General features: G+C 43.3%; 1 protein-coding gene across 1 annotated transcript in view; it reads left to right on the forward strand.

The window, feature by feature from the left end:
• The first annotated feature begins 20,700 nt into the window (after positions 1-20,700).
• The window catches only part of MRO (maestro), a 7,846-nt gene continuing 786 nt past the window's right edge, over positions 20,701-27,760 (forward strand). The window contains 6 exon segments of the mRNA XM_029228704.1: positions 20,701-21,201; positions 22,482-22,628; positions 23,699-23,881; positions 26,389-26,544; positions 27,402-27,429; positions 27,432-27,505. Of these exon segments, the coding sequence (XP_029084537.1) occupies positions 21,043-21,201; positions 22,482-22,628; positions 23,699-23,881; positions 26,389-26,544; positions 27,402-27,429; positions 27,432-27,505 (747 nt within the window). The 5' untranslated portion in view covers positions 20,701-21,042.

A 27,760-nucleotide genomic window follows, 5' to 3' on the forward strand; every position in this document is an offset into this window, starting at 1 on the left:
CATGCTTTCACTGCCATGGCCCAGGTTCAATCCCTGGTCAGGGAACCTAGATCATGCAAGCTGCGGCGTGGCCCAAGAAAACCCAAAAAACCAAACAACAAAACAAACAAACAAATAAACAAATGATATTTTGGGACTTCCCTTGTGGTCCAGTGGTAAAGAATCTGCCTTACGATGCAGGGGACGTGGGTTCGATCCCTGGTCAGGGAACTAAGATCCCACGTGTCGCAGGCAAATATATAAATAAATAAATAATAAATCTTAAAAAAAAAAAAGGATACTTCAATTTTAAAAATTAAAAAAAAATTTTTTTCGGGAGAAGGAAGGATTTATTACTTATAGCAAGTAAGGAGAACACCAAGGATCTCTCCCAAAGTAGTGTCTCCAAAGAAATCAAAATTATTTTTCAAAAATTGGCTAGTGATAAAGGCCATTGCAGGAGTGCAAGTGCATGGGGAGAAACTGACCAGGCTGTTAGGCCTGGGGAGGACTTTCAGGGTAGGGTTTGAACAAGACCTGGAAGAAGTGGTTAAACAAGCGGTGGTTACAGAGAGGGTAACCTGGGCATGAAAAATAGACACCGAGTATAGACATTTTGGGGGGAAGTGACTGAGATAACAGTGAGTGTGTCAGTGAATTGGGAGAAGGGCAGCAGAAAGGAAGAGGAAGCCATGTGGGGAGGTCAGGCAGCCAGGTGGCCAGGTAATGCCGTCTGCATTTTGCACACCCTGGAGAGCGGGCGTCTCCTAGAATTCTGTCCTAGGTGTCTCACTTGCCTTACATTAGTCCTGGCCCTGATTGTACAGCACAAACAACCAGAAGAGCCCTTAGGCTCCCAGCCTGTGACCTCTCAGAGGGCAGGGATCATGTATTGATATTTTTATTTGTATATTTATCTTTATATTCCCTATGCCCTCGTGTTGGGCAGAGAGCATGGCACCAAGGAGACTCTCAATAAATGTTTATTGAATGAATAAATATTTGTTTAACGACACAGTCAGGGCAACCAAGGCAAATACTGTCAGCAAATAAATACTGGCTTCTAAATAATCGGTCTCCAAACAGAAATTCAGCAAGGTAGAAAGAGTATTTGTTACATTAATGTGTGGAGGGAAGACCTTGCCCTGGAATGAGTTCAGTATTTAAAACTTATTTTCCAATGTGTAGAATATGTATAACTTGGTCTGATACTCTTAACACTGGATCTGATACCCTTAACACTGGTCTGATACCCTTAACACTGGAACAAATACATGATTCACAATACAAAACTCCGAAGTAGAAAAAATGTTCTGTAAAATTTATCACATTCAGTGTGCTCTCCTCCTACATCCGTTCCTGGAGGGAATATTTTTTGAAAGAAATACAAATAGTTCTTTTTTTAAAAAAAGAAAAATGTCACTCTATTGTTAGATTTGGGGTTGCTATGTTACTTCATTATATTAAATGTCACTTCTGCTCATCCAAGAACAATCTTTCTTTTCCTTCTCTCTTTTTTTTTTTTTTTTTGAGGAATAACGTATCTGTGGCCTAAATAAACATTCATTTGGGAAAGTGAATTCTTAGCACAAAATTTGTAATAATGAATTCAGCTTTACTTTTATTCTAATAGAGTTTTAAATTCAGGAACAAATAGAAAGGAACAATTAGAACTCTCTTTTCTCTAGGGATCAAAATCAAAGGGAGAAAGACAGCTAATGTCCTTCTTCTACACCCACTTCGTACTGTAAAGTGAAGTAACACACAATTAGTAGCTTTCTACCAGGTCTCTGGGTTTTAAATAATGGGCAACTCTGGAAGCACTGAATTTACACCCAACTAGAACTGAATTAATAGAAAAAGGTGAGTTAATGATACTCTTCATCTATGATTAAATATATTCATTGCCTAACAGATAAATGACTTCAGTATTTGTTTTCAGAAGCACGAATTGAGAGGTGAAAATGCCCTAAGATGTACAGAGGGCTCTGCCTTCCTGCTTCTCCACCAGCCTTCTCCCTCCTTCCCCTCCTCAGCCCCACTGCTACAAAAAACAAAACAAAACACTGCAGCTTATTTTTTAATGTGTTCTCTTGGGGGGATGTGCACAGTAATTAAGAAATATGTCTTAGACTTTTTTTATGCTTAAAAGTGCATGAAATAAAAAACACCTGTAACTTTCTATTCTGATAATCCATGTTGATTTTTTAAATTGAAAGCAATAAATATGTTTGGTAAGAAAAATTCAAACTACACAAAAAGGTATACATTTGAACTAAAAGCTTCCTTCTTCACCCAATTACTCTCCTCCTAGGAGACTCCTGTTAATGATTTCTTGAGTGCCCTTTTAGGAAAAAAAAATGGCTATAGCAGCACATATTTCTTTTTAAAAATTTACGTACGTTGATTTATAATATATTCTCTGAACCTTGATTTTTTTACTTAATAATATACCTTGAACATCTCTTTATATCAGCACATATAGATCTACTCTATTTGTTTTATAATGCTCCCTAGTATTCCATTGTATAAAGGTACCCTAATTTATTTAAACTGTCCCCTGCTGATGGACATTGCAATAATTTATTTGATGTTACAAATAATATTTCAATGAACACCTTTTAACATATATCCTGATGTCATTCTTCATATGTATTTACAAGGTAACCAGGGTTAACGTATACAGTTGCATAGGTTGTACACTGCACAAAGTGCCTCATCTGTGTGGGCACCAATCACTTTGTAGACATCATAACTTTATTTTTAAAATATTATATATATATATATTTTAAAAATTTTTATTGGAGTAGAGTTGATTTACAATGTTGTGTCAGTTTCAGGTGGATGTCATAACTTTAAATACTTATTATGATACTTTCCTGGCAGATAGACATAAAATGTCTTGAGGAAGGGGTTCCTTTTTCTAATTTGCACAAATTCATCACTGCCCTGGGTGAACCACTATCAACAGAACTGCTTAGTCAAAGGGCATGTGCACATGGACTTTTGATAGATATTGTCAAGTTTCCTCCCAAACTTAAGAGCTACAAAAAAAAAATTCCTAGTGGGTAAAATTAGGTGATTTGCTTGTTACCTACTTTCCCTTCCTTTCAGGGGACGATCTAACGTATACTCTCTTGAAGGAACAGAGACCAGTAGGAGAGAGAAGCAGCTGTTCTAGGCCCAGAGCACCTAAAGTCTGCAGACTTGATTCCTGAACAAATATATGTTGATAAAATTGACTTCTTTTTCTCTTTTCTTTTCTTTTTCTTTTTTTTCTTTTTTGGCTGCACCGCATATGCGGCATGCAGAATCTCAGTGGAAGAGCGTAGTTTTAACGATTGGACCACCAGGGAAGCCCCTTTTTGTTCTTTTCTGGAGCAATTAAATGAACAATATTGGGAAAGGTGCAGGAACGCTGTGATGGAGCTATGGTGGGAGGTCGGTATTGTGGGATAAAGATGGAATTGTTGAAATACATCTGTTGTGGGCTATATGAAAGAGTGCTCTATTACTGTAGTTTTCTCCAATCCCTCAAGGAAGACTCAGCTGTCCCAATCATAGCCTGGATTTCTAATCCAGTACGCATTATAGGGCACTTTTGGACATGGACGTACTGTTCTGTTGGTCAAATTGTGCCTGACGTCGTTCTCATTGTCATAAAATGCCTATACACTTGTCAGTCACTGAAATTCTATTGGATTCTAGTGTAAATGCAAAATTGAAGGAAAAGTAAGTGCAATCCTGAGACCGATTCATTGCGGAGGAAGGAACGCGTGAAGCAATGTCCACAGCAAACTGAAAATGGAGACAAGGAAGGTGAGGGATGGGGGGAAGAAACCAAGGTGGGGAAAGGTCAAGGTTGAGAGAAAGGAAGACCATAGAGAGAGTAAGAATGGCCTGTAGAGGTGAGTGGCCGAACCCTCCAATGACTCTGGTTGGTCCAAGCAGGAGAGGAAGCCCAGCCCCATCAACCAGGTTTGAGACTTTGGGCAAGTCCCCTGCTCACTCTGCCTGTCCCTCAGTTTCCCTATTTGTCAAAGAGGCCTGAGAATGACCCCCTTCCTAGGATTGTGGGGTACAACGTGACAAAGAGCATGAGAATGCTTGGGGATGTTAAAAGCAGGGACAAGACGACACGTGGTCATGTCTGTGGTCTTGATCTGCCTCTCACGGTGCTGTCTATTGATCCAATTCTCTTCCAGGATGAAGCGCGCGTAGCTTTCTCCCTGGGCCCTTGCAGAAACAGGAAACTAACATGAGAATCTTCAAAGTTTGCAAAACAGCATGGCCTGTAATGAATCTTTAGCAACTATCAGGGGCAGATAGCCTAAAAAGGTGTTATTATGTATTTCCCTCTCGTGATAAAACTCTGATCTGTTTAATGTTTCATCTTCAAGGACAAAATGCAGCTTACAGCCAGCCCCGAGCCTGTTTAAAGGACAGCGGCATTCCTGGGGGTAGTCACTTTGCCTTTCATCAGGATGAGTTCTGAGGCAGAAGCCTCAGCACCCAGCTCAGGTAAGACAGCACAGAACATTTTCTGGATTCAACCGATTCTACTAAACCTTGCAGTTCAACACAGTTCATTGATTGCTACAGATTTAACCAGATGGGCTGGAAAATGTTTATATACGTTTATGGTTAATTTTTGGAAGTAGGGGTGTTGGTGATGGTGTGAATTAATGTCTCAGATAGGAAAGGTGTTTAAACTTGAACTTCTTCTTCTTTTTTTTACTTTTATTTGCATTTGTTTAATGCTGAATTTATTCTTGCACCATAAGTTTTTGCTTCTTCAGTTTCTTCTGGGATATCTTTTTTTCTGTGCAACAATCTGCCCTTTTTCAGTAAGGCTCACTGGATGGTGGCAGAGGGGGTTCACGCAGGGGTGAATCGGACCATGAGCTCTGTAAATCCAGAGGCGCACCTTGGGGCTTTGTTCACCTGGATGAGCTCAATGCCCAGAGAGAATTAACATCAGAGCACTTAAGTTCAGCATTACTCTCTGCATGTTAAAGCATTTGCAGAAAACACTCAGCACTCTTTAGGGGCCACCAATGCTGTGCCAGCCCCACCGCCATCGTGACGATGGGGGGCACACATTGCTTCTGCAAAGTGACATCTTTCAGAGACTTGGCGGTTTTTTTAGATATGCACACTTTGGTGGTCTGGGCAGTGAACACGGAGATTTGAACCTCTTGATTTGCATGATTCTGTCAGCTTCCTGGGTCAAGTGAGTAGCGAAGCATTTTCAGAGATCATTGCAGGCTATTTACAGAAGAGTTTGAAATATATTCTCGCATCCCGGTACTAATAACGACTGCCAAGCAATATAGTCAGGAAAACAGAAGGCAAGACAGCTGGACGGTGGGCTGGATAAGGAAACGGCTGAGAGCGGCTTTCTGTTCATAGTTTGTAGAACTGGAGAGACTTCACAGGCTCCTGCTTCTCTGTGCCTGAGGGTATTTGAAGAAGAGGGATAAAGCCAGTGCTTCTCCCTGTGGCATCTACTATACTCAAAGATTTGAAACAAAAGACTGTTGCTTTTATATTAAAATAAACCAGATATGTAGTAGAGTGGGAAGCAAACAGGGGGTGGGGTGGCAGGTGACGTTTGAGAAGAGCTTCCCAAGGGGTGTCCGCCTGCCACGGGCAGCTCTGGGCTCCCATCAGTGCTGGGGGCTCGTGGAAGAGTCTGGGGAGCACGAGGTCCCCTGGCTCATCCAGGGTCCTCCATCTGGGGCCCCGCACCCGCGCTCCTCCTGTCTCCCGGAATGCCTTTGCCTTTCCTCTCTGCCTCTCCCTGCTAAACCAGTAAGCCCAGGTGCTGATGCACCTTCTTTTACGAAGGATATCCCGAGGGACTGCTCTTCGTCACCTCCTCTCTATGGCCCTTACTGAGACCATATCTCACCTGCGTTCCCAGTGGTCTCCAGAGGGCACAGTGCCACCTGATGCACGCTCTGCCTTGTTGAAAGTAGGATCTCCATAAGCATTTGGAGAACAAGGAATGAATGAATGAGAAGTTGGCATTCCCAATTAGTGGCTCAGCAGACAGCCAATTTGATTTCTTTTTAGAAGTGAAAATCAAGACAGACTTTGGCCTGACCTGGGGGTAGCTTCTGAAAGAAGATGAGAGGGAAGAAATTAAAACCCATTCCTTTTAACAGAGTTTACTGGTGAGACTATGCACAAGGAGGGGCTTCTGAAAATCCTGACACTAGAGATCAAGCCATGTTGATTGCTGCTGTCATTTGTCTTCACTTCCCAAGTCTAAATCAAAAGTGAATTGCTAAAAAAAAAAAAAAAAGTGAATTGCTGATTGATTCATTCTGCATGTTGCCCTTTTCATCAGTAATGCAGACTCAATAATTACTCTTTTGATTTTTTCCGGTGGCATCAGCCCCTGCACTTCTGACAATAAGGAAATATTAATTGAGAGTGAAAACCGAGTTGTTAAACAATAAAATTAAATAATTATGGTATGTGAAGGACATCATATCATCAGCCCATCAATTTGTTGCAATCGAATTATCAGAGAGACTTCCCTTCTCATTCCCAGAAGAACTGTGCTGTGTCCTAAGGCCATGTTAGGAGAACCTTTGCTCTTTTGGCATCTTGTCCTGGTCTGGATGCTTCCCAAGTCTGTGCTTTGTCTGGGACTCTTTGGGGCTGTTAGCTGTGTCCTTTGTGGGAAGTGTTTAATAGAGCTGAATTTGGATCAGTAAGTCTCCTGGGTACCAATTCTGGTTGTGCCCTGATTTTCTCTGTGACCTTAAGCCAACCAGGAAAACTTGTCTGCCCTTTTGTTTTCCCATTTGGCAAGTGAGGAAGACATTATTTCTCTGCAAAATGTCTCAACACCTGAACACAAAGAAACTTTAGACACGAGGGCTTATTAAGAGTCTATCTCTGTGACAAAGTGAGAGAGTGGCATGGACATATAGACACTACCAAACGTAAAATAGATAGCTGGTGGGAAGCAGCCGCATAGCACGGGGAGATCAGCTCAGTGCTTTGTGACCACCTAGAGGGGTGGGATAGGGAGGGTGGGAGGAAGATGCAAGAGGGAAGAGATATGGGGATATATGTATATGTATAGCTGATTCACTTTGTTATAAAGCAGAAACTAACACACCATTGTAAAGCAACGATACTCCAATAAAGATGTTAAAACAAAAAAAAAAAAGAGTCTATCTGTTGTATTTCTGTCCATGGTGTGTGTGGGGGGATTTCAGTCCTGAGTCACCAGTGAGACTTGGCAGAGAATCCTTATACTTGCAGCACAGATTTTATTTCTCCAGCTGCTTCTGTGGCCTGGTTTAATTTTATCTGCTTTTTGGTCATCCTAAGCACTGCATGGATTAGTTCAATGCCAGGATACGACCTCCTCGATCTTATTCTCACTCTTGGCAGATAACCCAACTCTGGTCTTACTGAGAAGACGGAGGCTGATTTGGATGAATTGAACTTGCTCATCCTCATTTTCACGCTGATGGATCTCCATCTCTGCGGTTGTCTCCCAGTCTCAGATAAAAAGAGGAGGCATCTCTCTCCCTCCTTCCCAGAGCTAACCCTGTCCCCTGTCCCCTTGATCCCTCCCTTCAGCTCTTCCTATTTTGCTTTTCACTGCTTGCATTACCCACCTCTTAGGCCTCCCTTGCAACTGTTTTCAAACATGCCCAAGCTTTATTCTATTTTAAAATCACACAACAAAACCGGAATGCCTTTCTTGACCTTGCTGTCTCTTCTAGTCTATTTATTGCCTTCCTTTTGCAGCAAGATGCCTCCATTTCCTCTTTCCACATAGCCCCTGAGCTCTGCAGTCTAGCTTCTTTGTTGAAATTGCATTCTCAATAGTCACTTGGGTGCCCTTGTGCACCCAAAGAGGGCTTTGTTTTAGCCTCATTCTTATTTTCTCAGGGCATTGTTTTTCTGTCCCTCTGCTTTTTTCTTCCAACCTTCCACTCTGATGTACTTCTCTGGTTTATGCCCATCTGACTCCTAGTTAGATTTCCCAAACTTGCCTAGCATTGTGGCTAAGGGTCTAGGCTCTGACATAAGCCTGCCTGTGGGTGAATTCTAACTCTGACACTAATTAACTGTGTGACCTTGGGCAAGGTTATCTCTGTGCCTCAATTTCCCCATTATGAAAATGAGGATCATAAGAGTCCTAACATAAGAATCAAACAAGATAGTCTATGCAGTATTCACCCCAATGTTTGGCACATAGAAATAGTCAATGAACATTGCTTATTAGCATAACAATAAGCTCCTAGAGCTTTGAAAATATAACTTTTTCCTTTTAGGACACATTGCCCACGTCACCCAACACAGAGCCAGACAATAAATAATTATTGGTAAATAGATTCTCGCACTTGGATGGAGAGTCCAGGGAAGGATGGGGGAAAGGAAGCTCCCCAAATCTGCAAGTACCCAGGTTTTTTTGGTTTGGTTTTCCCAATAAATCATTTAAATTGTTGAGAGTTTAAATCAGTCGTTTCAGGTCCTGTGGTGTTTGTTGGGCTGGAAGGGGCATCAACGGTAAAGCTTTGGCTGGTGGTACACCAATCAGTCACAATGAAGCTACTTGGCCTGGAGCACAGTGTCCTGTCCTGAGATTAAAAGCCGCTCCAACAGGGATTAGGGAGGGAAGCGCTGCAGCGGCTGCTGGGTACGGAGGCTGCCTGGAACCGGTCCATTGAGTGATGCCGCCATCTAGTGGTCTCACGGGGAACGGTGCTGGACAGAGCCCTTTCATTCGGTGCAGGGGAAGGACCCTAGAATTGCAGTCTTTTCTTTAGAAACTGTGGGTGGGACTCGGAATGAGGGACGAATAAGGGGCAAACACAGCATAGGAAAGGAGGAAAAACACCTCAGCACAGTTTGGCGAAGTAAAGGGCCCAAGGGATGCTTATTCCCACCTAGAACAACCTTGTGGGTATCAGAGGACAGTTCCCTCCCCCAGTTCAATTCCATCTAAACTTTGATTTTTTTTTTTTTTTCCTCATATGAGTCTCTCTTTCCAACACTCTGCGTTGACCCGTTATCCTGAACAGACCCTGCTTCACCTTCTCATTTCCCTTCTTCTATGTTAGGAGCTCAGGGCTGGGAAAACTGACCCGACTCATCCCATCTGGCTGCTTCCCCGGGAACAGCCGCTCTCCGCGCCGCCCAGGACCTGAGCTTCGGCCAAACCGCGCTTCTTCACCACGTGACCGCCGCAGGTAAGGGCCGGTTGCTGGCTGGAGCGGCCCGGGCGGCGGGAAGAGGCTAAGGTCCACTTGGGTTCCCCAGTCCCTTCTGGAATGTCACTCAGGTCGTTGTATCAGAGAGCTGACGTTCGATTTGTAAAAATGTACTAGGCAATGTTGATGAAGCCGTTTTTTCTTTTCACAATTTCAATCCATCTATGATCAATAGATGGGTTATAGATCGTTATATTAAGATCACTGTATTAAGAGCTTTAGATGGGAGGGGACTGAAGGGAAGGCATGGATGCTTCAAACTGAAGTGTCTCTGCCGTGTGTCCTTACCTGGTCAGCGCGCAGGACACCGTCTAGGAGCTGGATATAGGCTTAGAACATAGTGATGGAAAGTATAGATTTTGGAGTCTGGAGCTCTGCTCTGCCACTACTAGCTATTTTTCTTTGGGTGAGTTGTTTGTATTACTCTAAGCCCCAGTTTCTCCTCTAAAATGGGCGTAAGTAAACCTGCCTCTCAAGATTGTAAAGGTTAAGTGAAGTACAGAAAAGACCTCATATTTGAGATATTGGGACTGGATTTTAGAGAGCTTATGGAAGAAGTTGGTTAAAGTGGTGAATTATAAAAAATGATACGTAATCAAATATTTTACCTTAAAATATAGAATTTCCCAATCTTTAATGTAGGGCCATGGCCTTTTCTTTGAACATGGATCCTCTAGTGGGCATTTTTTGATATGTCTCTCTTGCACAAGCCACACGCATAATACTTCATCTATGAGTTCTAGTTTTGGTTTCTGTCAACGTAGTGAGACTTTAAAGGCTTCTGGGAAGATGCATGTAAAATCACTTTCTGTAAGATCATCCCAATTCCAGTAAATCATTCCAGATTATTAAGACTATTTCCAAACTTCTGTCCACATGAATCCTAATTGGACAGCAGTTATTTTTAGCAGCTTCCCATTGTTGAATCCTTCCAAAATATTCAATTTTGTTTTCACAGAAACGACTTCCTTTCTTTGTATACTCCTATTTCATCAGTTTCTATAATATTTAAATTTCGCAATTACAGTAACAAGTACAGCAGTCATAAACTGATTCTTGGTAAGCCTATGAGGACTAGTGGAGCAGAAGTTAGCAGTGGGTACTGTCAGCCACAAGCGTTGGTTGGTACCGTTCGTGGAGGGCCTGCAGAATACGGTTAACCAGTAGAGGTCAGCTAAACAGGCTCTCCTGCAGTGTATACAAAATGCTAAGTATAGTGCCTAGTATATACGTGTCCAGTAATAGTAGCTACTAATATTGTTATCATTAATACCTTCAGTGTTGGAAGGATTGTTACAAATCTAACAGTTTCTTCCCCTCATTTTACAGATAAGGTCAAAGTATTATGTAATTTTAGCCTTCATAATATAGATTTTGGCTTTAATAAGTTAAAGGATTATTGACGATAAACGTAATATTTTGAGTCAGAAGGATTTAAATTTGCAAAGGCATCTGGGAGTCAGCATAAAGCACAAAACTCATCTAAGTCACCCCAAATCCATGTCTGTTCAGGAAGACCAGGTAGGACCACAACATGGCAATGAAGACAAGCTGCAGGGTCACGGTGACGGTGAAACTGTCCCCATCGGGGACAGGGCATTAGCACAGAGGGAAGGACTTCCCAGAGGGGGCAGAATTCGTTGAAGAACGTACACAGGGATGAATGAAACTACAAGCAGAGCCTTGCCTTAGGTGTCCAGGTGTCCTCCCGGACTCAGTCACACTAGATGAGGCACCTGGGAAACCCAGAGCAACATGCCAGAAGGAGGACCCAACACTCCCAGCAAAGAACAACTGTTCAGGGGAAGTGGGTTTGTAGGTGGAGTTATGAACACCTAAGAATTCTTTGAATCCATATACTCTGTTTCTTCGTAGTTTATTTACAACATTCCTCTGAGAGCTCCTGTATTGCAGCAGGTTTGTTTGATTGGGTTGGGTCAAAAGGACTTAATTTGCCAGAGAGGAGGAGGGAAGCGGCAGCAGGGCGCTTGGGTGGAGGGAGGCCTTTAAGAAGCTGCAAGCTCAGGAGACACAAAGCTCAGGTAAGGGGCTCTGCAGCCCCGAATGAACTTTTCTTCTGTGTTATTCTTTTTTTTTTTTTTTTGCAGTACGCGGGCCTCTCACTGTTGTGGCCTCTCCCATTGCAGAGCATAGTCTCCAGACGCGCAGGCTCAGCGGCCATGGCTCATGGGCCCAGCTGCTCCGCGGCATGTGGGATCTTCCCGGACCGGGGCACGAACCTGTGTCCCCTGCGTCGGCAGGCGGGCTCTCAACCACTGCGCCACCAGGGAAGCCTTGTGTTATTATTTAAGCAAACTTTTAATTTAAGAATAGAATCCAACAGGTGTGTACAAATCATAGCCTGTGCAGCTCGATGTGATTTTAATTTTATTTCGAAAGTGAAGTTCAATGTGCTTCACACACGTGTGCCCTCCCTCCCCAGTTCTCTGCAAAGACACTGACCTCTCCCCTCTTGTGCCCTCTGGCCCCAGCTCTTCCTCCCACTTCCGGGATCTCTTGTGCCAGTGGCCTCAGGTGAGTGGAGTATGCCACTTCTGGAGGTAGTTAATTTCCTCTGGAGTATTCCGGGGGTTCTTCTACACCAGTGTGTGTGTACCGTCACAAGGCACCTTGTAAAAACGGGCAGCGCTCAGGCCCTCCACTCCCTGAGACTGATCCTGTAATTATGGAGCAGGCCTGGGGCTTATAACAAGCACCCTGGGGGATTCTGATGTAGGAGGCCCAGCCAAAGAATTCTTTGCTTTCTCTGCGCCAAACATGGAGATGAGCCCTGACGACCCGAGACTGACCTAGATCACAGTTTTTATCTTGTGCTGGGGAGGCAGGAGGTGGGAGGTGGTGAGCCCTGTGTTTTTCTTTCTTTTTTTTATTAAAACTATTCTTATTTATTTATTCTTATTTATTTATTTATTTGGCTGCGCCAGGTCTTAGTTGTGGCATGCGTATGGGATCTAGTTCCCTGACCAGGAATCGCGAACCCCAGCCCCCTGCATTGGGAGTGTGGAGTCTCAAACACTGCGCCACCAGGGAAGTCCCACCCTGTGTTTTTCTAACCACACGCTGAATCTCCCAAGCAGGGCGCTCAACCCTCGTGCACTTTGCTCTGCTTGAGAGCCTTCCATGACCTTAAATTCTAGACGTGTCTTTTAAGAAGTGACAAGGCAGGATGCTTGGCTTCTGAGGCCTGGGGAAGTGGCCTTGGGTGGCTAAAGCCCTCAGCTGCTGTGCTAATGCTGCAAGAGAAGGCCAGTGTGAGGAACAGGAAACCACGTTTGCTTTCCTTCCCAATGGAGAGAAGCTTCAGGCATGATTTTCTTATGCCTCAGAACAGGGCCACCAGCTGTTTTTTAATGAGGCCTGTGCCCCCCTTGGTGAGTGACTATCACCTTGAGAGAACTTTGCTTCTTCTAAGCTCCCCATACCCACTGTCTGGCACCCATCGGCTCTGATCCAGAGCATTCAACCTGAGGAGTGGCAGGTTCCATTGATACAGAAGGTTGTGTCCAGAAATTCCCCAGAAAGAAACAACCAAGCATGTTTTTTGCCTGTGTGAATTTTTAAATCCTCTTGTTCTGGAGAGGAATCACATAGTAATACTGGTTTCTTTCTGTTAATGCACTGGTTCTCAAAGTGTGGTCCCCAGACGAGGAGCATCCCAGCATCACCTGAGAGCTTGTTACAAATGCAAATTATTGGGTCCTGCTTCAGATGTACAGAATCAGAAACTCTGGGGACTGGGTGTGGGAATCTGTGTTTTAACGAGTCCTCCAGGTGATTCTGATGCGGACTCGGGTGTGTGAACCACTGGCTTAATGTAAAGTGTATGGGAACACCTTTTCACTCAAAGAAAATCTTGCTAGTTAGTGGGAGTGCAACTTTCTGGAGGGTGGGTGGGTTGGGCTCCCTCATTTCCATGGTGAGGGGAGGTCTGCTGGCCAGAGATGGAGAAGAAATAGAGAATGCGGCTCTGGGGTAAAGAGGTGTATTCATGGTCTCTTGAGTGTCTTCTGACCAAGAGAGCATGACCTAAACCTGCTGGCAGGGGAGGTGCACAGAGATGATGGAAAAACCAAATCCCCATGTATCTCCAGGTCAAACAGAATCAAATGTTCTAAAGCACAGCTGTTTAACGGGACTGGGCTCTATCCGTAACTTGCATTAAATAAGTTCTAAACTCCAGTAAAATCAGCGTGGCCAGCTTACCCTTGTTTGCCCAGGACTTTCCTGGTCTTAGCACTGAAAGTCCCATGTCCCAGGAAAGCCTTCAGGGCCAAGCTCCAATGTGTGTTTTTTGCACACCACCAATCAGTTCTCTAGTTCTCGGTGGATACCGACTGGGTGTCCTACCTTTCAGTTCAATTCACTTCAATTCAACTCAGACACTATCTACTTGAAAATAGCGTCAGATCCCACAGGTTAAGGGCTCAGTCCCCATACTTTAGAGGCCAATCACAAGTCCATGTTGTCACCTGTGCTTGTGACCAACATGCTAAAGATTGAAGGTTCCCACAACCCTGTCCCTGGGTTCGATTAATTTGCTAGAGCAGCTCATAAAACTCAGAGGAACATTTTACTTCCGGAATCACTGGTTTATTATAAAAGGATGTAACTCAGCAACAGCTAGGTGGAAGAGATGCATAGGGCAAGACATGGGGAAAGGGCAAGGAGCCTCCATGCCCTCTCCAAGTGCACAACTCTCCCTAAATCTCTTATTATAAATCACAATATCACAGGGACAAAACAAGATGATTGGTCACTGGTCACCCTATTCAGTGACTGCCCATTGGAATTACCTGGTGAGTTTTAAAAATTACTGATGCTCAGGCCCACCTCCAGATATGATGGTAGACTTGGTCTGGGGTATAGACAGGGCATTAAAATGTTTAAAAGTTCCTTAGGGGATTCTAATGCAGCTAGGGTTGAGAACCACTGTTATTTCTCCTACTAAAAAAAAATTAAAAAACCAAAACAAATAAAGGTCAATGGTTCTGATGAAGTTGAACCCCTACTGCACACCATACACAAAAATTGACTCAAAATGGATCAACAGCCTAAGAGATAAAACTATAAAAATTTTAGAAAACGTAAGGGTAAATCTTCATGACTGGAGTTGGCAGTGAATTCTTTTTTTTTTTTTTTTAAAGATAGGTACTTTAATTAATTAATTTATTTATTTATTTTTGGCTGTGTTGGGTCTTCGTTTCTGTGCGAGGGCTTTCTCTAGTTGCGGCGAGCGGGGGCCACTCTTCATTGCGGTGCGCGGGCCTCTCACTATGGCGGCCTCTCTTGTTGCGGAGCACAGAATCCAGACGTGCAGGCTCAGTAGTTGTGGCTCACGGGCCTAGTTGCTCCGCGGCATGTGGGATCTTCCCAGACCAGGGCTCGAATCCGTGTCCCCTGCATTAGCAGGCATATTCTCAACCACTGCGCCACCAGGGAAGGCCGGCAGTGAATTCTTAGATATAGCATGAAAAGCCTAAGCAACAATGACAACAACGAAGATAGATAAATTAGACTTTGTCAAAATGAAAAACTATTGTGCATAAAAAACATTATCAAGAAAATGAAAAACTTTTGTGCATAAAAAACATTATCAAGAAAATGAAAAGCCAACATACAGAATAGGAAAATATATTTGTGAATCATATATCTGATAAGGGTCTAGTATCCAGAATATATAAAGAACTCTACAACTAAAAAAACCCAAAATGATAGACAACCTAATTAAAAATGGGCAAAGGATTTGAATAGACATTTCTCTGAAAAAGGTACACAAATCACAAACAAACATACAAAAAGACACCAGTAGTCATTAAAAAAGTGCTAATCAAACCCATAATGGCATACCACTGTACACCCACTAGGCTGAATGTAATAATAATAATTTAAAAAACTGGAAAATAACAACAGTTGGTGATGTGGGGAAACTGGAACCCTTGCACGTTGCAGCCACTGTGGAAAAGTTTGGCGGTTCCTCAAAAAGTTAAACGTAGAATCACCATATGTCTCAGCAATTCCATTCCTGGGTATGTACCCAAAGAATTGAAAGCAGATACCAAACACTTGCACACCATTGTTCATAGAAGCTCTATTCACAATACCCAGAAGGTGAAAACGACCCAGGTGTCTAACAACAGATGAATGGATAAACATATGTGGCCTATCCATATGATGAAATATTGTCCAGACCTGAAAAGGAATGAAGTACCCGTACATGCTACAACAGGGATGAACCTCAAAAACGTCATGCCAAGAGAAAGAAGCCAGACACAAAAGTCATAATATTATTTGATTTCCATTTATATTAAATATTCAGAATAGGTAATCCATAGAGACAGAGAGCCAGTTAATGGGACTGGGGAGAGGGCAGAATGGGGAGTGATTTCTTAATGGGTATGGGGTGTTCTTTTGGGGTAATGAAAAAGTTTTAGGACCAGATAAACGTGGTGGTTGCACCATGTTGTTAAATTAGCTAATTGTATGTTACATGGATTTCATCTCAAAAAAAAAATAATCAGTGGTTCACTCTTATCTACAAAATACAATTAAAACTAAACTCTTTAGCAGTCAGTCCTTCACAGCTGGCCTTTAATTACTTCCTGTAGCCTTATCTTTTACCACTCTCCTATTTTAACTGTTATTACTACCACTACCATGATACTACATAGAATCCCAATGTGTGAAATACGCCCTGCCTCTCCATTAAAGCTCACCCACGTGCAGTGGAACGTCTCTACCAGTTCTTCCAGCCCACAGTCCTCTCTTATCTCTTGGAGCTCCTAACTTTTCATCCTTCAAAGCATGGTACTTGGGACCCGGCAGCATTGGTGTCACCTGGGAGCTTATAAGAATGGAAAAATCTGGAGCCCCCGCCTGAAACCCACTGAGTCCAAACCTGCATTTTAACAAGTTCCTCTGATGATTCAAGTGCACATTAAAGTCTGAGACGCACTGGTTTACTTTAGTGGGTCTCAAGTCAGGCTGTAGATCAGAATCACTTTGCAAGCTGTATTTATTTATAGTGTATATTTTAAATAATATATACACATGGAAAAATTACAAATTCTATATCTCGTAAACAAAGAACAAACAGCATTGCTCTGGCCATTCGGGTTTTGTGTTTCCATACGAATTGTAAAGTTTTTTGTTCTAATTCTGTGAAGAATGTCATTGGTAGTTTGATAGGGATTGCATTGTATCTGTAGATTGCTTTGGGTAGTATAGTCATTTTCACAATATTGATTCTTCCAATCCAAGAACATGGTATATTTCTCCCTCTGTTTATGTCATCTTTGATTTCTTTCACTGGTATTTTATAGTTTTCTGAGTACAAGTCTTTTGCCTCCTTAGGCAGATTTATTCCTAGGTATTTTATTCTTTTTGTTGCAGTGGTAAATGGGAATGTTTCCTTAATTTCTCTTTCTGATTTTTCATTGTTGGTGTATAGGAATGCCGGAGATATCTGTGCATTAATTTTGTATCCTGCAACCTTACCAAATTCATTGATTAGTTCTAGTAGTTTTCTGGTGGCATCTTTAGGATTTTCTAGGTATAGTATCATGTCATCGGCAAACAGTGACAGTTTTATTTCTTCTTTTCCAATTTGGATTCCTTTTACTTCTTTTTCTTCTCTGATTGCTGTGGCTAGGACTTCCAAAACTATGTTGAATAAGAGTGGACATCCTTGTCTTGTTCCTGATCTTAATGGAAATGCTTTCAGTTTTTCACCATTGAGTATGATGCTTGCTGTGGGTTTGTCATATATGGCCTTTATTATGTTGAGGTAGGTTCCCTCTATGCCCATTTTCTGGAGAGTTTTTTTTTTATCATAAATATGTGTTGAATTTTGTCAAAAGCCTTTTCTGCATCTATTGAGATGATCATATAGTATTTATCCCTTAATTTGTTAATATGGTGTATCACATTGATTGATTTGCATATATTGAAGAATCCTTGCATCCCTGGGATAAATCCCACTTCATCATGGTGTATGATCCTTTTAATGTGTTGTTGGATTCTGTTTGCTAGTATTTTGTTCAGGAGTTTTGCATCTATGTTCATCAGTGATATTGGTCTATAATTTTCTTTTTTTGTGATATCTTCTTCTGGTTTTGGTATCAGGGTGATGGTGGCTTTGTAGAATGAATTTGGGAGTGTTTCTCCCTCTGCAATTTTTTGGAAGAGTTTGAGAAGGATATGTGTTAGCTCTTCTCTAAATGTTTGATAGAATTTGCCTGTGAAGCCATCTGGTCCTGGACTTTTGTTTGTTGGAAGATTTTTAATTACAGTTTCAATTTCACTACTTGTGATAGGTCTGTTTATATATTCTAATTCTTCCTGGTTCAGTCTTAGAAAATTGTACCTTTCCAAGAATTTGTCCATTTCTTTGTGGCTGTCCATTTTATTGGCTTATAGTTGTTTGTAGTAGTTTCTTATAATCCTTTGTATTTCTGCAGTGTCAGTTGTGATTTCCCCTTTTTCATTTCTAATTCTATTGATTTGTGTCCTCTCCCTTTTTTTCTTGATGAATCGGGCTAAGGGTTTATCAATTTTGTTTATCTTCTCCAAGAACCAACTTTTAGTTTTATTGATTTTTGCTATTGTTTTCTTCCTTTCTATTTCATTTACTTCTGCTCTGATCTTTATAATTTCTTTCCTTCTACATAGTTTGGGTTTTCTTTGTTCTTCTTTCTCTAGTTGTTTTAAGGGTAGGGTTAGATTGTTTATTTGAGATTTTTCTTGTTTCTTGAGGTGAGATTGTATTGCTATAAACTTCCTTCTTAGAACTGCTTTTGCTTCTTCCCATAGGTTTTGGGTTGTCATGTTTTCGTTGTCATTTGTTTCTATGTTTTTAAAAATTTCTTCTTTGATTTCTTCAGTGATCTCTTGGTTTTTTAGTTGCACACTGTTTAGCCTCCATGTATTTGTGTTTTTTACAGGTTTTTTCCTGTAACTGGTTTCCAATCTCATAGCATTGTGGTCAGAAAAGATGCTTGATATGATTTCAATTTTCTTAAATTTTCTGAGGCTTGATTTGTGACCCAAGATGTGATCTATCCTGGAGAATGTTCCATGTGCACTTGAAAGAAAGTGTAATCTGCCACTTTTGGGTGGGATGTCCTATAAATATCAGTTAGATCTAACTGGTCTATTGTGTCATTTAAAGCTTGTGTTTCCTTATTTATTTTCCGTTTGGATGATCTGTCCATGGGTGTAAATGGGGTGTTAAAGCCCCTACTATTATTGTGTTACTGTCGATTTCTCCTTTCATGGTTGTAAGCATTTGCCTTATGTATTGAGGTGCTCCTATGTTGGGTGCATAAACATTTATAATTGTCATACCTTCTTCTTGGATTGATCCTTTGATCATTATGTAGTATCTCTCCTTATCTCTTGTAACAGTCTTTATTTTAAAGTCTATTTTATCTGATACAAGTATTGCTACTCCAGCTTTCTTTTGATTTCCAGGTGCATGGAATATCTTTTTTAATCCCTTCACTTTCAGTCTGTATGTGTCCGTAGGTCTGAAATGGATCTCTTGTAGACAGCATATATATGGTTCTTATTTTTTGTTTTTTTTTGCGATACGCGGGCCTCTCCCTGTTGCGGCCTCTCCCATTGCGGAGCACAGTCTCCGGACGCGCAGGCTCAGCGGTCATGGCTCACGGGCCCAGCCGCTCTGCGGCATGTGGAATCTTCCCGGACGGGGGCACGAACCCGTGTCCCCTACATCGGCAGGCGGACTCTCAACCACTGCGCCACCAGGGAAGCCCATGGGTCTTGTTTTTGTATCCATTCAGCCAGTCTGTTTTGTTTGGGGCATTTAATCCATTTACATTCAAGGTTATTATTGGTATGTGTGTTTCTATTACCATTTTCTTAATTGTTTTGGGTTTGTTTTTGTGGGTCTCTTGAGAAAGAAAAACAGAGCTGGAGGAATCAGGCTCCTGGACTTCAAACTATACTACAAAGCTACAGTAATCAAGACAGTATGGTACTGGCACAAAAACAGAAATATAGATCAATGGTACAGGATAGAATGCCCAGAGATAAACCCACGCACATATGGGCACCTAATTTATGACAAAGGAGGCAAGAACATGCAATGGAGAAAAGACAGCCTCTTCAATAAGTGGTGCTGGGAAAACTGGACAGCTACATGTAAAAGAATGAAATTAAAACACTACCTAACACCATGCACAAATGTAAACTCCAAATGGATTAAAGGCTTAAATGTAAGACCAGACACTATAAAACTCTTAGAAGAAAACATAGGAAGAAATACTCTTTGACATAAACCACAGCAAGATCTTTTTTGACCCACCTCCTAGAGTGACAGAAATAAAAACAAAAATAAATAAATGGGACTTAATTAAATGTAAAAGCTTTTGCACAGCAAAGAAGAGCATAAGCAAGACAAAAAGACAACCCTCAGAATGGGGGAAAATATTTGCAAATGAAACAACAGACAAAGAATTAATCTCCAAAATATACAAACAGCTCATGGAGCTCAATAGCAAAAAAACAAACAAACAATACAGTTAAAAAATGAGTGGAAGACCTAAATAGACATCTTACCAAGGAAGACATACAGATGGCCAAGAGGCACATGAAAAGATGCTCAACATCACTAATTATTAGAGAAATGCAAATCAAAGCTACAATGAGGTATCACCTCATGCCAGTCAGAATGGCCATTATCAAAAAATCTAGAAACAATAAATGCTGGAAAGGGTGTGATGAAAAGGGAACCCTCCTGCACTGTTGGTGGGAATGTAAATTGATACAACCACTATGGAGAACAGTATGGAGGTTCCTTAAAAAACTAAAAATAGAACTACCACATGACCCAGCAATCCCACTACTGGGCATATACCCTGAGAAAACCATAATTCAAAAAGAGGCAGGTACCACAATGTCCATTGCAGCTCTATTTACAATAGCCAGGACATGGAAGCAACCTAAGTGTCCATCAACAGACGAATGGATAAAGAAGATGTGGCACATATATATAATGGAATATTACTCAGCCATATAATGAAACGAAATTGAGTTACTTGTAGTGAGGTGATGGACCTAGAGTCTGTCATACAGAGTGAAGTAAGTCAGAAAGAGAAAAACAAATACCATATGCTAACGCATACAGATATGGAATCTAAAAAAAAAAAAAAAATACTGATGAACCTAGTTGCAGGGCAGGAATAAAGAGGTAGACATAGAAAATGGACTTGAGGACATGGGGTGGGAGGGCAAAGCTGGGGCGAAGTGAGAGTAGCATCGACATATATACCCTACCGAATGTAAAATAGTTGGCTGGTGGGAAGCAGCCGCATAGCACAGGGAGATCAGCTGGGTGCTTTGTGACCACCTAGAGGGGTGGAATAAGGAGGGTGGGAGGGAGGTTCAAGAGGGAGGGCATATGGGGATATATGTATACATATAGCTGATTCACTTTGTTATACAGCAGCGACTAATACAACACTGTAAAGCAATTATACTCCAATAAAGATCTATATATAAAAAAAAGAGCATTGCTCACCACCCAGTTCCTCAAGAAATAAGCCCTAACCCACTGCAGTCTTTGACCGACAATGCACTCTGAGAGGTGTGAGGTGATCCCTCATTGTGGTTTTGGTTTGCGTTTCCCTGATGATCAGTGATGTTGGTGTTGCTCTTTATCTTTTGATGCGACTGTTCCATCTGCTCACCAAGGTGACATCCTGAGCAGGCCTCAGGGATGCGGCTTCTTTACATTCTTACCCTGGCACAGGGCTTTGTGTGACGATGCTTGTTAATGATGAGGCTTCCAAGAGTGTTTGTGGCTCATATGATGATTTGTTCTTTTTTTAGTTCCATGGACCAAACACAGAAAAGAATGCTGGACCAGCCCCTTTGCATCCCCACTGCCCAGCCCAAGAAGAAAAGGACATCAGTGATATCTTTCTTTTCCAAGGTCTGAGACAAATTATTAGGAACAAATGTCCCTGCTCAGCAGCCACTATGTGTACTTGCTCTTCTGCCTTCGTTTGGTTCCTTCCATTCCTTCTACTGAGGTTCCTTCTCCTGGAAAAAAGTTTGATGACAGCTCTTTAAACACAAAGAGGATGTTTATATGATAACAAGAAGATGAGTTGGGAAGAATTTAGCTTGCTGCGAACTTAATGATAAAAATATAGAATGAACTGCAGTGAATATTCAGAAATACTGATGAGACTTGGTAATCACCTGAATACCAAATAGGGCTGTGGGTCTCCTCTCCAGCCCCCACCCACTAATAAGGATGGTGAGGAAGTGGTTTGTTCTTGGATCTTGTCTGGATCTTGGTTCTGACTCCAGGACATGTTGGTATGTCCTGTGATGTGCAGAACACCAGGACCTTCCTAGCATCAGGGGTTAAATGCTCTAAAAACCTATCTCTTGCCTTGCAGTTAATTAGAGTTTAGTCCTTGAAGTACAGATTTCTGCATCAACCACACAGTGCTTCCAATTTGCATTATTTATGCATTTCTTTTCCTAATCTTAATTGCTCAGATGCTCGCATTCTGAGGTAGGACATCCGTCAGGTGCCCTGAAATGCCTGTAGATGTGCTTTGCTAATTGTGTCAAATGCTGTTGAGAGGCTGAGTGAGGTGAGCTCTGAGAATTGACCCTGGGATTTAGCTACACTGGGGGAGAGGGGGTGGGGAGGGGGTATGGATGCCATCAACCTGATTGCAGAAGGTTCAAGGGAGGATGGAGGAGAGCAGCTGAAGAAAGCAAGTATAGACACGTCTTTCAAGCTTTAGCTACGAAGTAGAGCAGAAAAATGGGGAAGGGCTGGGGGAGGGAGAAGGGTCAAGGAATCTCTGCGACAGGAGGAACACAGCTTACCTTGTCCTCTTAAAGGGACCCCTATTCTCAGATCACATCAACACTTCTAAAGCCCCCTTTTCTCAGCTCTGTCACACCCACAACTGCCTAGACACCTCTCTCCGTAATGCCCCCAAACGTACCTCAACATTAGCTCTGCATTATTTTTCTCCACCCCTTTCCTCTTCCTCCATTCATTTCTTCATTATGTATATCAAACTAATATATTCCCAGCAAAAACCAGATGTCTTTAGGTGGAGAAGTAAGGATTCAAATTGAGCGGGCAACACAGTATTTTCTTTAGAGGGAGGGATTAGGGTTGGCGATGGGTAGGGTGTGACTCTGAACACTCCCAAATCAATACATTTTTGACTCGCCACCCAGGTCTCTTGGAAACTGAGGCTCCAGAAGCAGGAGCCTCTGAAGAATGTGTCTTTCAACTTGGCAGAGAGAGCCTGGGACCCCAGTTTTAAAAAGCGTCATATGGCAATGAGAAGCCTAGGAACTATGGCCTGTGAGACCCCGGACAAGGTAGGAAGGGCAGGGGGCACTTGGCCAGCCCTCACGGCCTGGAGTCCTCAGCACTGGGATGGGGGGCTTCATGTACTAGTTGTCTACTGCTGTGTAACAGTCCATCAGGGGCCTGGTGTTTATTATCTTACAGTTTCCTTGGGTCAGGAGTCCAGGTACCACTTAGCTGCATCCCCTACTCAAGGTCTTGCAAGGCTGCCATCAAGGTGTGGGCCAGACTGCATTCCTTTCTGAAGTTCAGGGTCATCTTCCAAGCTCATGTGGCTGTTGGAATTCATTTCCTTCTAGATGTAGGACTAAGGTCCCTATTTCCTTGCTGAGTGGCCGCCCTCAGCTCCTTGAGGCCACCCTCTCACAACATGGCAGCTCACTTCTTCACGGCCAGTGGGAGAGTGTCTCCCACTCCTGTCTGCTAGATGGAGTCTCATATAATGTAAGGGAACCATGGGAATGATGTCCGTCACCACTGTCATGTTTGAGAGGCCACAAGCAAGTCACTGGCTCCTTACACTCTCAAGGGAAGGAGATTGTACAAAGGCACACATGACTCATTTGGGGTCGTCTTAGGGTCATCACACCTCAGGATCATCAGCCTTGGGAAGCAGAGCTGCAGGTAGGATTAACACACAGCTGCAGGTAGGATTAACACCCTCCAGTGAATTTAATTTTTCTAATAATCAATGCTTGTTTAGTAAAAGATGTTTCCCCCACCTCTTCCTTCAACATCTGTAAACTTAAGTGACCATTTCGCCTTATCCCCTGTAAAGGTACCCAATACACCCAGATCGCTAGATCGTCCGGGTCCACCACCCTCCTTGGCGTGCCCTCCCCAGCCTCACCCACCCATAGGCCATGCTGCAGACTGCTCTCCTTCCAAGGCCGAATCGGGCTCTTGGGTCGGGTTGACGGAAGCATTTGTACTTTGCTGCGAGTTGTGGCAGCAGGTGCTGAAGAAAGCCACGGCCTCTTAGTCCAAGTGCCGGGTTATTGGAAGATTCGGAGCGGAGATACTTTTCAACTCATGGGGAGCAACTCCTGTGCTGCTAATGCTTTCCAAACCTTGGTAACAGGCGAGAAAGTATAAAATGATTGTCCTGGACCTGCTGGTGCATGGACTGTATGACCCCATGAGTTCTGAAGTCATCCACGAGAGCCTGAAGACCCTGACCATCATGCTGGGCAAGATCCAGGGGAAAGGCTTGGGCTCCTTCTTCACAGACATCACCCTTCGGACCAGGACTTTGTTAGATGATGTAAGTGAGACAACGCAGGAAGATTCCAGGTTCTTAAAGTCAAATGTGAGCCCTGGTTGGTGTGTTGCTCAGGAAACAAGGCCTCTATTGTTCACTATTTATTACGAAATCTTGTAGAGAGATTGGTACTGTGCTGGGGGTTATGGAAGACATATAAAGACATGTAGGATTTCATCACCACTCTGCAAGGAGTTTTCACTGTAATGGAGCAGTGAGTACATGTACACTGATGATGGTGATGCACATGTGTACTCAATGCTCTCTTATAAATGTAACAGTAAGAGTAGTTTGCACTTAGTGAACCCTTACTGTGTACCAGGCACAGTGCTGGGCAATCTACATGGATTGTCTCATCTAATCTTCCCAATAACCCTGTGAGGCAGGCACTGTTGTCTTCACTTTATAGAGGAGGAAACCAAGGCCTAGAAAGGTTAGGTAACTTGCCCACGGTTCACAGAGCCAGTAAGTGGATATGAAGCCAGGCCCTTTGCCCAGGGCCTGCACTCTTAACTGCCGGGTGACAAGGCAGGAAGAGCAAAAAGTGCACAGATACAGAAAACGCGAGGACTGAGAAGCTAATCAGTTAGCTTACCCCAGTTACACACACACACACACACACACACACACACACATGCACGCACATGCACACGCACACACATACACACACGCACACACACACACACAGAAAGATAAGACCTTTAGAACGGGGAACAGAGTGACAGGGAACTTGCATTTACTCACAGAGCGTCTCGCGTGAGTTCCCAACACCTAATTCCCCAGGAGTAAGTAACCCAGCGAAAGCGAGGTGCCTGCACCTCACGGGAGGAAGAGAAACCTCGAAATTATAAAACTTGGAGCACATAGAGGAGCTGCTGGGACATTTGCCTCTCCTTCTGCTCAGAGAGGCAGAGAGGCCTTTGCTCTGGGATGTAAACCGGCCCTCTCTGGGGCTGGGAGAGGAAGGTCTGTACTCCACCTCCCTGGAATATAAGCAGGTATCTCCGGGCAAGTGTCTCTAAATCTCTCTGGAGGTGCCATCTTAATGGCCAGGGCTTGTTTGCCATGCAAGTATTTTTTAAACCCAGGTCGACTGTAGTTTTTGATCAGAAACTCCTTGTCATGGTGAAACCTGGGAATACTCATGGGGAGCTGTTTCTGACAGTTTGTATCCCTGTCATAGAGTTCTTCACTGCCTGCCTGGGCTGTGCCCCACCAGATGATTGTCAGACTCCCAGGGGGACAGGCAACCCCTTACACATCTCTGTACATCTCACAGCATTAGGGTCATGCTTCAGGTAGAGTCAGGTCTCAATAAGTGCTAGTTGAATTGAATTAAACACATACAATTAAACACATACACACACACACGTAGAACAGTGAAGAGAGTGCAACACGAAAGCAGTTTCTGTGTGTGTCATGTGTGCTAAAAAATTGTTTTAAATACTTCAGGAGATGATCAGTGGTCTCCACTCTTGCTGAGTGTCTGTGACCCCCATTTCTAGGTGAGGAGGCCTGTCCCAGACCAGTCCCTTCTGGTTCACTTGGAGCTGGACAAGATCAAGAAACGCTGATATAAAAATCCCTTCACCATGTGTCAGGAGGCTGAGTTGCTACCCTGGTTCGCTGTTCCCTGATGGTGTGACTCTAGGTGAATCACTGAAATGCCCTGAGCCTCCGTCTCCTTACCTGGGCAGGGAGATACTCGGACCAGACAGCTCCCCTGGGAGAGGGAGGAAGGGCTGAAGCCACTGACTTGCAGTCAGGGACAAACCAGCGAATCAGACCCAAAGCAGGGAGAGCTGGCAGGGCATCAGGGAAGAAACAGAATTGTTATTTCTGCTGCAGGTAGGAGGAACCCAGACCAGGGTAAAGAGAGATGGCCTGGCAAACATGCTGGAAGTAGTAAGCAGGGGATGGGTTGAATGAATTAGGGTACAGCCAAAAAAAATCCCTTTACATATTGACATAGAAAGAGCTCCGAGAGAGAATGGTGAAAAATCAAGGCGTATAACAGTGGGATGGTCCACATCCATTTGTTTAAAAATGTGGGAAAGGGCTATGTAATATATACTTCATTTTTTTCTTCTTTATTTTTTGGAGGAATCACACAAAATTTATGACTTTGTGTGGAGGGAAATTTGGTGGCGGGTGGAGAGGTGTAGGAAGGGAGACTTACAGTTTTATAAACCTTTTTGGTTATTTTGAATTTCGAACCAAGTAAATATAATCAATCTCCAAAATGTTAAATAATGAAGAAAAAAGCTGGGAAGCTGGGAGTAGCACCAGTGAGCCCCCAGTCTAACCCTCTCGTCTGCTGAAGAAGAGGTTCCCTGAAGACTCAGCCCGTCTCTGCTCTGTCCCGGAGCCTGGCTGGCTGAGTGCCATAGACTGGGTCTGATGTCCCACATGTAACATGCAGCGAGGGACCAGGGTTGTGCTGCTCTCTGATGCGGCTGCCTTTTGGTACTGACCCGAGGTTTCTTGTTTTGTTCACGGGGGACCCACAGGAGAATGACAGCCTGAGATACTCGGCCTTTGTCTTGTTTGGGCAACTGGCTGCCTTTGCGGGGCGGAAATGGAAGAGATTTTTCACCCGTCAGGCGAAGCAGACTCAGGATTCTCTTCTGACCCATTTACAGGATAGGAATCCCCAGGTTGCCAAGGTGAGTCCGTGACTCTAGCCAACAGCATGAAACCTCAATGCCATTCCTCAAGGGAGTTGGAATGCAGCCCTGCCGAGTCGAGATGCCAGGCCCTCAGTTCCTGCCAGTTCAGTTACGGACACTCAGCCGTGTATCCATGTGAATCCTGGAGAAAGTGCCTCCTCGATGGCTAATCTCTCTCTGAGCGGGAGTGTTGTTTTCCATTTGCTCTTACCCCACTTGCCCGGTCCCAGCACCTGTCAAATGCCAGATACACTCAAGTTAATGGGGGTCGGGGGGTGGGGGCAGGTAGGTGCTACTTGCTCTGTGGGGCAGCACCTCCTATCAGAGGAGATTTATTCATACCCAGTTAGCTTTTGTCACTGCACCTGGTACAGATTTCCCACCCTTGGCTTCTTAGTTTCCTATGAAGCTTTTGTGTTATTCTTGGAGAAAATGTGTCCTAACCGGGTTGGATCAACCTCAGGGCTGCTTTGGAGCAGGTGAGTGTTTCAAAACCACCAGGAGCAAAGGTTCCACCAAATCACCTGCCTTCTTTAAGGTCACGCATGAGGGAGGGCGAGAGAGAGAGGGAGAGAAAGGTTGCGATTGAATTTAGGAATCCAGCAGTACTTTTGATGAGACAATAAGGGCTGTGATAAAGTGTAAAGCTTTGCCCTCCCCACCAGCCCCGAAGTATAGACATGGTCGTTTTATAAGCATAAATCCTTTAAGATTCAAGTTTTCAAACTTCCTGGAAGTTACTTCCACTCTTCGTGGCCCCCAGACCACAGATTGGGTGCAACACTTTTCCTTGCTTGGGATTATAAAACTCTTTAATATTTTTGACAATAAGATGGTGATATTATTTCTCTCAGGCTTGCAAAACAACTTTTCGAGCCTGTTCTCGAAAAGACAAAGGAAGGACTACAGCTTCCAGAGTGAAGAGGATCAAAGGAACCCTAAACTCTGCTGGCAGCTGGTGAGTGAGCAAGGGCAGGAGAAGTTCTCCCAGGTTCCCTGCCCTTCCAGTGTTAATGCAGAAGGTGGTTGGGCACACCAGGGAGTTACCCCCCTAAAACGACTCAGGCCAAGTATGTTTCAACTGTAATGGACACATAATGCGATATGAATGGCAAAACACCCAGAGGATTATGCATAAAATATATTGGCAGTTCCAGCTTAGATCGTTGGGTGAAATATATTGGCAGTTCCAGCTTAGATCGTTGGGTGAAAT

The sequence above is a fragment of the Monodon monoceros genome, unplaced genomic scaffold, assembly GCF_005190385.1.
Source record: "Monodon monoceros isolate NGI ecotype Baffin Bay Population unplaced genomic scaffold, NGI_Narwhal_1 Super_Scaffold_1, whole genome shotgun sequence".
In the NCBI taxonomy this organism is placed as follows: Eukaryota; Metazoa; Chordata; class Mammalia; order Artiodactyla; family Monodontidae; genus Monodon; species Monodon monoceros.